Raw genomic sequence first — 12861 nt, forward strand, 5'->3', positions numbered from 1 at the left:
AGTCTTATAAATCAGAGAGAAATGGCCCATAGTGCTTCCTTTGCCCATTGGAATCTGCACCATCTGGCTGAGGTGGCTTAGGAACATTCTAGAAAAAAACATTTCAATGGCACACTTAGTAATAATTTGGATCAATTTTGAGTTATCTATTTTAAAAAACTATCAGAGAATAAATGATGATCTGCTTAGTAGACTGTTTTTAGCTTCATAAACTCATTGCATAAGTTTCTTGGTTTTCCCTTCTATATTTGCTGATACTCAATTCAATATTTCATAAAATACTCGCGATGGATTCATAACGCATTAGTAGGTTCTAAGGCTACATTTAATGTGTCGGGAAAAATTTTTTCACCAGCCGTACTCAATCTGGTACGAACTATGTAAGGACATATACTGCAATTCAATTAACTATTTCATCAACTTTTCCTACGGTCAAGCTTTACTTAAGTGAGTTGTCGTTTTAACTCCACTAAATTGTATAGACATGTATGTGCCACGAGAGGGCAACTCATTTTTAGCAATAACTTCGCTTTGTTTTACTACACTTGTAGCATTGCTTATTTTATTTGTTTTTGTTTAATTTAATTTAAATTTTAGTTTAGTGAATCTAGTTTAAAATGTCAGTATCTTTTCTGTTGGCTTTTCACAGAATAACAGTCTTGGAATGTTTCTTTCAGATCTCATGGCTACTTTCAGCACAGCTTTTAACATTTTCACTACAGATTATTGTTACGGAATTAAAAACAGACTGCTTACAATCCATTTATTGTTGCCTAGGTTCTTCACAGGAGAACTCTGCTTGCTGCACATTTTTATCTATTTCATGACAAAATGATTTTTCACTAAAAATAAAACTTGATTGTTATTCTTTACAGCAATGTGTAACAAACATGAGAAATAATTTTAGGAGGATGGTGGTACATAGATGCTAACTATTGTGGATATGTTCACAACAACTACTCCGGTATGCTCTGGACTGGCTATGCAGCTTGAACCACCGCTTCAATCATGAGAGTGACGAGAGACTGAGAGACAAACAGACAGACAAAATAATTTGAAAATTGATTTCTATTCTGTAAACTCATTATAACATTCTTCTGTGCCACAGATCTTTAAAATGTTTTACAAAATTACAATGTCAAATAATTTTTAATTTAAGTCAAATAAATACACGAAATAACTTAACAACTCTGATAATTCCTGTAAGCAGGTGTAGGAGAAAATCGCAGATTTTTTTGCGCAGAAAGTTGCAAAAAGTGAGTTGGAATAAAGTTGGGTGAGATGGACTGTCTTATTAGATCTTATATAAATCAGAATTGGCAAATAAGGTTAAAGCGAGCTATAATTATCTACTTTATTTAAAATCTAGATATTGAGAAGCAATCTATCTCAGCATCTATCTTGTGCAACTCTACTGAGTCTTTAACTTGTGTAGTCGGTCTATTATTAGTAGCAATCAATGAAGCTTGTATACTTCTTTATATCGTTCCGCATACATATATGTATACTAGCGTAATGCCTGGCGTTGCACGGGTATTAAAAATCAGCTTGTAAACCATAGACCTATCAACTATATGTATAGTATGGTTAATAGGTCTTAATTATAAGATATGGATTCTTCATTCTAAGATTTTAATAGAATACACAAACACACACGGAAACACACACAGACACACAAACCTTGAGAAATGCATATATATACATGTATAGATAAATATATAGTACTGAATGGCCAGCATTGCACGAGTCATGAAAAAGTTTTTGTACAAAGAATTTACTTTTAATCAACAGAAACATTCACCATTCTAACTTATAAATTAAGGTATTTATTTATGTTTACTGTGTTTATGTCTGTGTAATTCAAACTATACCGGCTGCAGTGCCTACTACAGATCTATACTGATTGCAATAGTCTTGTTGGCTATGTGTGTTTAACCATTTTTCTTCACGTATTGGCATGCAATTTTTTTTGTATGACTTCACGGATTTTTTTCTGGTATGGCTTTACGCATAACGCAAGCTGCTGTCTTTAACGGGAAACCATGAAAGATGGGCATGTGTTCAAAATATGTGCCCAATTTATTCCATGATATAACCAGTTGGACAGTGTAGTGTATTGTATAAATGGAAGTCTGCAGAACTGGAGGTTGTGAGTTCAAATCCAATTCGCAGCGGATTTCTCATTCTTAAAACATTATCTATGCGCCCCGTCTGCCCACCTGTTTGCCTAATCATCCGCCCAGCCTTCGGTCCAGTGGTCTGCCCACCCACAGATGGGTGGGCATACAGGTGGAGAAACAGGTGGGCAGATGGCAATTGCAACTACATTATCTGCCACTCTTTATAAGCTATATTAAATCTTAAAGGTTGATTTACAACAAAATTCTCCTTACAGTTATTTGGTATCAAAATATTCACCATGTCTTACTCTGTTGTGTTGTAGATGCCAAATATGTGAAAATGTGATTAAAAGCTCTAACAAGCTCAAAAACGAAAATCCGCCGTAGATTGGAATATTTTTATTTTTCTGACGTAGTGATGATAGTTTGGTTATTGTCTTGTCATGTGATGTTCTCACGTGAATTGGAAGGCCAATAAAAAGCTTAATATAAACTTATCGTAGTACTAGTTTATGACAAACACTTCTGGTTTTACCGAAGACCCCGTATCAAATATAGATGCTCGTTACTTTACAGTTTTGTTTCGGCTTGGTCTAATCGTCAAGTCGTAATCTGATCATGTGACCAAATACTTCGAAAATAATTTTTGCAGCACTTTTCAATGATCACAGTAGACCAACAGGCTCGTTATGATTATCCGACAATGATATGCACTCCTTCGAGCTAAGGTTCAGCCTTTACCAAACTTAACAGCTTAGAGGTTGCTTGTCACATGATGTTAGTGAAAGGCATTATGGTTACTAAAGGTTTCTATAAAAGTTGAACTTCAAGGCGGAATCCTTTCAGCTAAAATTAGCTTTCAGAACGAATCTCAGCTGAAACAGTTTTTTGAAAGTACAAGGTAGGGATTTTTTTGAAATTCTATGATTTTTAGATTAGATTTGTTATAAAAGCGCTGTTACAGAGAGCAGGAGGGGTAACTTACACCCAAATAAGTTGCAACTTGTAACCTCTTACCTAGTTCAAATGAAGGTTTCTATGAACAGCTGCAGTTCCTAGAACAGTTGCAAGTTTCAACGTGCAATGTGAGAGATTGTCATGAGTAATCAGTATATAGAGAATTATACTGTGTTCGTATTGGGCGCTGGAGAGGTGTAGTAGTAGTGTGCTGGTCTTTGTATCTGAGGTCCTGCGTTCGATTCCGGTGCGAGGCAATGTTTTTTGCTCTAATACTTAGCATGGCTTCAGATGAACACTGCTTTTATTATAGTAAAGATTATACCCTTCAACTAGTATGTGTATTAGTCACCACCATCGAGAAGTCTTGTCAGTTATGAATAGCAAACAAAGATGTACTTTATATTTTAGCTAGGCTTGCTTTAGCTATCGCTATTTTAGTTAAAATTTGTTAGCTCCTTTCGTATTAGTAATATTTACTTTTGTCATGTTGGGTGTTGATGTTCACCTTAAACCGATGCATCGGTAATATAGGTCAGAAGAATTGCAACTTTACCAAACAAGTGTATTAGCTGCTTCTGAATTGAAGAATTCCAACTAACTGCAGCTCTACATCATGTTCCAGTATATCTGACTCCAATTAAGGATATTTCCAAATCTGTGCTTCGTTACTTTGCCTATGCTAAATGTTCATTTTATGCTAATTATAAATTTCAAGATCTTCCATGGTGCGTGTCTACAGTTTTTATGCTACGAGTACAGGTTTTCAACTCATTTCAGCTCACGTGATGTGAACAAACTGCATAAAACTTCTAACAATTATGTTGAAAATATTATCACTAGCTCACTCAACAATGCTCTACCTAAAATCTGTTTTTTTTAACATAGAAAGGTGTTTTATATTAGTGTTTATTAATTGTTATTAACTTAAATTGTTATATTACCTGTTTATTTAGTTTGATTTACTCTGCTGCTCTTTTTATGATTCTTCCGTAAGAAAACTTTAAAAAAACACATTTCAGTTTGAAATGAAATTATAGCCAATAAAATATTAAACAATTATATGTTAGTCAACTTTATTTGCGTCTGCTTTAGTCCCCTATACATAGTCAAACTATACAGAAATGAGCACTTCTAAAAACATCTCCAATTCTCAAAAAAGAGCTCCAGTAGTATTCAATCACAACAACTTTTTGATCCCGACTCATTATGAACTTATGAACTTTTTGGTCCCGACTCAAGACCCGAGCTCATTATGAAACATATTTGGTATTTTCTAAAAATATGCCAAGTTGATTTGTAAAGCCTTTTTATGTTCATTTATTTTAGTCTAACTTAATTTTCACAAAAAATATTATGTAAATTTGTTACAACCACCTGATTTCTTTTTTGTTTTTTAATAAAACTATGCTCTATTAGCAGTCAAGGTCAAAAACACCTTTATGATTAAAGATGTCCTTGACCTTTACGTGTTACATGCCAACCCATTCCTTTTCATCAATGGTACTTTTAGTCATTTATATATTAATATATATAAGTGTTATATATTTATATTAACATAAGTATATAAACATGATATTAGCATAATATTAATGTTATTAAAATGTATATACCAATGCATTACCCAGGAAAGTAGGAGTTATTCATCAAATACTTGGGACGTATCAAATTAACAAGGATAAAATTTTTGTTGTATTTTCAATTTTAAAAAATTAGTAGCGATGTTGATGACCTTGAAATCACAAAAATACTTCCAGTGTCGCACTCCACCTGACAAACTCCCTTGAGTAGACACAACTACAGAATGATGAGCCATGTTGATGAGGGTATATTATAGCCTGTCTAATCTATTCCATGTACAGACTAAATATTTCTACTGTAGGTAAGCAAGTGAAAGATTGCCAGGAATACTACGACAAGGGAGAGAGAAGTTCGGGGGTGTATAAGATATGTCCCAGTAACACCACAATTCATGAGTCCAGCGTGTAGTGTGACTTCTTTGATGGACATGGATGGACAGTGTTTCAAAGGAGGGATAACGGGTCAGTGTCCTTTGACATGCCTTGGTATACTTACAAGAAAGGCTTTGGAAACCTTGATGGAGAATACTGGTTGGGTGAGTATTCATTCAGCATCTTCATGCTAAACACACGCATCGCTTTTGTACTTGAATACAAGAGTTGTGCTCTCACTTCATATTCTCTTGAGTTCTTTCATTTTTACCTCTTTTTGGTTTCTATTTTGTTATGTGCTAGCCTATTGGTTCAATGTTGTTGTGCTAGCCTATTGATTACATCTATTTTACTATGCACTAGCCTATTGGTTACTTTTATGGTGCTATGTGCTAGCTTATTGGTTACTTTTATTTTGTTATGTACTAGCCTATTGGTTACTTTTAGTACGTTATGTGCTGCCCTATAGGCTATTTTTACCTTGTTGTGTTAACATATTGGTTACTTCTGTTTTGTTATGTGTTAGCCTGTTAATTGTAGTTTCTATACTTAGTTTATATTCTGTTCTCAACCATTTCACATTGTTGCTATTTTTACTTCATTTCAACTTTTGTTTTTAAGTTACACCCACGTCCTTCCTGGCAGCATTGAATTGTAATTAAAATTAGCTTAGGAGTTTTGTGAGAGACTGCTTTTGCTCCATGACTCACTGTGCATATGATTGCATGATCCCAATTTACTCTTTTATAAACCACTAACATTTGTTTTTGTGCAAGTCGCAATATTGCCCAAGCCTCCATCTTGTGACTTGCAGGAAGACTTGCAAATTGCTTGTTATAATAGATTTTTATTGGCTTACCAAGAATTTGAGCTGAGGGGTTAGCAGAATAATGATTTGAACATTTAAAGTATTACGAGTTGTCTGCTCTCTTTTGATAATAGAAAGCAAGAAGAGACAAGTTTTAATTTTATGTTTCATAACTAATAAACTGAAGTTATATTTTTGATACACTTATGTATACTTGTGTACACACAAAAAAAAATGTGACAATTCTGTATATGGGCTATAAATATGCCCTAAATAATTAAATTTCAATATAATATCTATTATTAATAAGAACTGTAATTATTACATAATTACAGTTCTTTACATTAAAAAATTAAGAGATGATTTCCCTTTAATTTTGACCAGGGTTAAAATGAGGAGATCTTTTGATCTAACAGTCATATTTGATTAATTGATTGATGTTCCAGCTGGCGACGTTAGTACAATTGGAGCTACAGGATAGGGCAATTTAATTGATAATGGCGGTTTTGAATGGAGACAATTTGAAAATCGCCATCATTTGAAGAAATGTTGACAATCGCATAAATAATAGACCTACCGTAATCTGTAATGGCAATTTATATTACACCTGATGATTTTCAGAGTGAGGGATACTGGAGCTAAAATGAACGGACCTTCCAGTCTTATAATAGGCTTATTCCATGGTCTCCCACACAGGTGTTCATGAAATAAATGTTTCTGATTATTGCAAACGCAAATCAGTTTCCTTTCAAGTTAAAATACATGTATACATTAATAAAGATTTACAAGTGTTTTACATTATATTATTGAGATATTTTGTGATTTGTTTAGAAATAGATGGTTCGTGATATCTCGTGATTTGGTGTGGCAAATGTGCAATATCGAATCGTTTGGTGATTTTTAAAAATCGTGAAACACTAAGTATAATCATTGAGGATTTTATAAATGCTAGTCTCTCGTGACAGAAAATGACAAACTCCACCTTTACACTCAGACAAACCCGATCTTGAATATTCACCTGGAAGTGCCAGAAAAAGCACCAGCATATGGCACATGGCAAGAGTTCTATGTTGGAGATGAGCTAGACAAATACAAACTCTCTGTAAGTAATTTAACCTACTAGCAGTTGGTAATATCTGTAGAGCATCTAAAGACTGGTTCACTTCTACATCGGAGTATGTCAGCTTTAATCCCACAATGCATCTGTGATCATCTGTGATAATATATGTTTACACTTTCTCAAACTCATCGTCATTTATATCAGGGAGTAGTCTGCGACATAGTACTCTCATTATGTATTGCGATTGGTGAAACAATGAAATGCTAGTCCCGCAGTAACTGTCATGATGGGAAATACAGATCCAGCAATCTGTGACAGCGAACCATCATTACTGAATTCGTGCACATAGCACAGACTGTAGAGCAGTTGGACAGCTGCAATGTTTCCTGACATATCCTTGCTGCATCGGCGATGGCATCGGCTCACTAGTCAATGAATAATCCCCGAGCAGACAACCCTGATATACAGAGACACATCATGAACCAGCCTTTAGAAACTAGTACAATCATGACAATTACGTTCATACAAACCAATAACAAGCACTCATATAAAGAGATATTTTTTGGTTGCCTGACAAACATAAGCCTCAGTCTTGTGACTGAAAAGCTCTTTATGTAAACTGACTGTTAACGTCATAGATATAGTAAACCCTAGATATGCGAATAATGAAAATAAGTGAGGCCTATGAATAGCATGACGCAACGTCATGGTGACGCGTAGCGTCAATCAGCTGATCTATGAATTCCTATTGACTTGACACTAAAACCTGCACAATTATTCCATAGTTTGTGCATTTGAGACTGCATATTTTTTTGAAAATATATAAAACTTATATAATGACTGGATGAGAAAGGTAAGAATCTTACACACGTGGTAATGAATAATACCAATGATTTAGAAGCTTCTATATCATTGATAATACAAAGAGTGACCAAATAGAAATTAAACTAATAACAAACTAATGAATCAAATAAGATTTAGAAGCAGTTAAGCTGGATCGCTGTATTAAACACCCATTAGACATGACTGAAAATAACTAGACGAGATAGTTTTTGTCTAAGGCTGGTTGAACTAGATTCCTGCTTTGAAGCCGCGTAGTGTATTCGGATTTTAATATTTCGATTTACTATAGTTTTGAGTAGATTGTTAGCATGCACTGTACATGTGAAACCTTGATTGAGGTTATGTAATAAGACATATGTTATTGTCTGTGATGTTACTTGTTTCAAAGCTCTCTGTGTGATACCATAGCTTTCCACACGTGAACGTAAGCACTTTTTTGCAGCAATACATATTCGACCTATCAATCTGATCACCAATCCTCCTCTGTTTTTAACTGAGATTAGGGTTATGTCATCACTACTTCTACTTCCCACTACTTCTACATCGGTCAAGAACTTGATACAGTCATCACTTTTGAGTTAGAAAAAAAATTCCTCATCACCAAACTCCTCATCTTCACCTTCCTCAGCTTTTGTCTCTTCCGTCTTCTTTCTAGCCAGAGAATGTAGCAGGAGTTGACCAGTTTTTTCAACCTTGCTCACATCTAGATCAATACAGTTAGCATTGGGACTTGGTGTGATATCTGCTTTTATGAGCAGTGTTTGAAGTACAGATCTAAAGCACTGCACATCCGGGTTATTGTTTTAGCCACCCATAGATCGTATCTTTAAAACAGTTTCAATGTGATCCTGGTTGATCTTAAAGGTTAGGGCTTAGTTGATGTGAGGGTAGTTGCTGAAAAGATATTTAGCAATGCCATGTACAGATTTGGCTGCTGACTCAAAACCAATGATGAAGGTTTTCCTATTATTTCCACTAGCAGCTTTTCGCTTGGTGTCTTTAATTGGCATAGATAGCTTATGATATTGTTGAGAACTTCTTGTTTTGAGTTTAAGTTCTGTCTTGTTATGGGCAATTCAGGATATACCTGGGGTATTGTAGTCTCCTCTGATGACATTTCACTAAGAGTTTGGTCTTATTGTTACGTTTATGACTTCAAAACTAGTATGACTAGCATGCTTTCACTACTAAACTCATTGCTCAGCTGAAGGCTCTGATGCTGTGATGCACATCACTGCGACGTAACGTTGTGAGAACAACAGCCAATTATATGCCCCACTTTTGCTCTATTGTAGTGATAGCTATTCGTCAATCTAGGGTTTACTATTTCTATGGTTTTGTATGAACAACGCTCAAGCTGCTGCACCCATAGCAGTACATGTAATGTAATTTTATGGATTTCATCAGCGTCTGCAAATAATGCAGACGCTGATGAAATCCATAATATGGATATTTTATGGATTTCATCAGCGTCTGCATTATTTGCATTTATATTTGCATTTATATTCAATTACTAGCTTTCATCCATATTGGATGAAAGCTAGTAATTGAATATCCAATTTGCTTGAATAATTCTAGCATATAAATATACTAAAAGCATTCATACAAAGACATGTTTTGGTTGCCTGACAAACATCAGCTTCAGTCTTGTGACTGAAAAGCTCTTTATGTAAACTGACTCTTAACATCATAGACCTATTAACTATACTATACTTTGTATAGTTAATAGGTCTATGGTTAACATACAGTTAAGTGAAGCAGCGAAGTTTCATCATTTGCTAAGTAAGAGGACTGCTACTAGTGAATATTTCTGATAGTTCACTCACAAGAAAAACTCAGTCTTTGAAGAGCTTCACAATTTATACTTACAATTTATTGATTGGTCGATCGATTTTCAGCATGAGGAATGCTGATGTTTGTCAAACTTCACAAAACAGCTAACTTTTTATATTACCCACAATGCCTGTATACGAACCAATCAGGTTACTCCTTCATTTAACCTACCGTATATTCCCGCATCTAAGCCTTATATGGGGGATATAGGTATTTATCCCTATTTAAAACCTATGGTATTTTGTTCCATTTTTTTAGCTGATCAGTGTAACAACTCCTGGTAATGCTCAGATCATAATTTCTGGCAAATCTCCAAAACATTAAAACATTTGATTAGAACATTAATTTGTGTTAGCCAATGAGACACAAATGATGTCAGAGTTTTCCAAGCAAACCACCAACACTCTGTACTCTTATGTAGTTCTTTCCTCATAAGCATGAACTGAACACTTGATTGTATCACACTCTATGTCATTCTACCTCCCTCTGTCACCTTATGTAGCCATTTCCTGAATTAGGCTGCTACAAAGAATTTATATATACAAATAGGAATTGAGAGTACAACAACGATATTTGCATTAATTGCAAGCAAACCATCTGTGCAGCTTTTAAACTGCTGCCCAATTTAGCAGATTATTTTAGCTTTTCAATCTTTAGATGTTTTGTCCTTACTAGTTTTGAGTAATTTACTATGTGCACTGACAAGTGGGTAGACACAATGAACTTTACGATATTGTGGTAAAAACTTAAAGCTTTGTCAATATGCATCTACATGTTTATGTATAAATTGCAGAGTTTGTTGTTCGAGTGTCCATTATAGCGATAAACTTATAGGAACGAAAAATCCTTTTCATACTGGATTTGAACTTGAAACCTCCAGTTCTGTAGACAAACAAGCTAACCATTACATTAAGCTGTCTTCACAATACTAGAGAATAACTGTGCATACAATAATGCAGAGTCGCAAAAATACTATTGCTTAGCATTTTTGTACTAGCCTGCTTACTACTAGCACACATGTTACTAGCGTGATGTAGCTATTTTAAGCATGATTATAAGTACAAGCTGGCTTTAAACAGGTTCGGACATAATATAGTAAAGATTTAGACCAGCTTAATTAATGGTTGACTTGCAACAAAATTCTCCTTACAGTTATTTGATATCAAAAGATTCACCATGTCTTACTCTACTGTGTTGTAGGTGCCAAATATGTGGAAATGTGATTACAAGCTCTTAAAAGCTCAAAAACGAAAAGCCGCCGTAGATTGGAATTTCATTATTTCGATGACGTACCCATGAAATTTGGTTATTGTCTTGTCACGCATGTTCTCACGTGAATTGAAAGGCCAATAAAAGGCTCAATATAAAACTTCTCGTAGCATTAGTTTATGACAAACACTTCGGGTTTCACCGAAGACCCGTATCAAATATAGATACTCACTACTTTACAGTTTTGTTTCAGCTTGGTCTAATCATCTAGTCGCAATATGATCATGTGACCCACACTTCGTGATTAATTTTTGCAGCACTTTTTGATTATCACAGGTGACCAACAGGCTCGTCATGATTATCAAACAATGATATGTACTCCTTCAAGGTAAAGCTAAAAAATTAAATGAATTTTTACGGTAAGTTATAAGATATCAGTGCTAAAAGTGACAGCATTTACAATGACAATAAAACAGACGCCCAAGAACAATAGACATGGTTTTATTGAATGCGTGAAGTATATTTGTGAAAATATTTCGACGAATAAGGTTGCGTGAAAGTGTAAACAAAAACCATCTCTCACAACTACGTCACATTTGAGTCGTTTTGGAAAGAGAATCCAAACTACGGCGGTCTCGTGTGGCTGCGATTAACTGTTTGTTTTTGAGCTTTTAAGAGCTTGTAATCACATTTCCACATATTTGGCACCTACAACACAACAGAGTAAGACATGGTGAATCTTTTGATATCAAATAACTGTAATGTGAATTTTATTGCAAGTCAACCTTTAAGTTACTCAAATTCACTGGGTACAAAAACTTGGCCAATGGTAACTACATTACATACCACTGTTTAGACGATGCTTTAAATTTCAAACGATTGTGTAGCATATACTTGTGCAATGCTGGGCATTCAGCCAGTTAACTATATTCGGTAAAGTCCCAAAATTAATAAAGCGCATTTTTAAGTTGTAAAATCAATTTATTATACTGTTTTGGGCCCAATTTCTTATGTTATAATAAAATGATAGATCTTAGCTATTGTTTTTGTTATTAAAAGTTTATTACTTAAAAACTATCTTCATGAAAGTATGAATGGCATTTTTAGGTACCGTAAATGGTGCAGAGTACAATGGTACTTTACCTGAAGATTTACTTTACTTTAGCATACTTTAGCACTTTTGACAGATTCAATGGTGGTTGGGGAAACTGTGCTGGCTTCTATGGAGGTACAGTAATGGTTACAAAAAGAGCTCGTACTTCAACAGATATTAGGCGTAAACCTCTAGGAAGTTTTATGAAAATCTCATGAATGACAAAGAGCTATTTTTACATTTTAGGTTATCTTTTGGGAGTTGTCTTCTATTGTATCAATTTACTATCTATTTTAGACTACCAAAATGTGATGCTTCAACAACGATTACAAACAAAAACTGGCACCTGGTCATTAAAAAACTGTCTTATAAACCAGAGAGAAATGGCCCTTAGTGCTTTCTTTGCCCATTGAAATCTGCAGTTCTGCACCATCTGGCTGAGGTGGCTTAGGAACATTCTTGAAAAAAATTTTTCCATAGCACAGTCTGCAATAATTTGGATCAATGTGGAGTCAACCATAATGAAAACAATAAAAGAATAAAGGTTGATGTGCTTGGTAGTCTGTTCTTAGCTTCATATATTCATTGCATAAGTCTCTTGGTTTTCCCTTCTATATTTGCTGATACTCAGTTCAATATTTCACAAAATTCTCACGATGGATTCATTAAGCATTAGTAGGTTCTTAGGCTACGTTTAATGTGGCGGTAAAAACATTTTCATTAGCTGTATTTAATCCGGTTCGAATTATGTAAGGTCATAAGGTCATACTGCAATTCAATTAACTATTTGGTAAACTTTTCCTACGGTCAAGCTTTACCTTTGTCTTTTCAACTCCACTAAATTGTATAGACATGTATGTGCCACGAGAGGGCAACTCATTTTTAGCAATTGTTTTACTACACTTGTTGCATTGCTTATTTTATTTGTTTTTTTTTCAGTTTAAATTAATTTAGTTTAAATTTTAGTTTAGTGAATCTAGTTTAAG

The 12861-nt window shown here is 34.5% G+C and overlaps 1 protein-coding gene across 1 annotated transcript in view; it reads left to right on the forward strand.

Moving 5' to 3' along the window:
* Nucleotides 1–5085: 5085 nt before the first annotated feature.
* The window catches only part of LOC137404894 (uncharacterized), a 67563-nt gene continuing 59787 nt past the window's right edge, over nucleotides 5086–12861 (forward strand). The window contains exons 1-2 of the mRNA XM_068091120.1: nucleotides 5086–5193; nucleotides 6790–6939. Of these exons, the coding sequence (XP_067947221.1) occupies nucleotides 5086–5193; nucleotides 6790–6939 (258 nt within the window). The remainder of the gene's footprint in view (nucleotides 5194–6789; nucleotides 6940–12861) is intronic.

The sequence above is a fragment of the Watersipora subatra genome, chromosome 9, assembly GCF_963576615.1.
Source record: "Watersipora subatra chromosome 9, tzWatSuba1.1, whole genome shotgun sequence".
In the NCBI taxonomy this organism is placed as follows: domain Eukaryota; kingdom Metazoa; phylum Bryozoa; class Gymnolaemata; order Cheilostomatida; family Watersiporidae; genus Watersipora; species Watersipora subatra.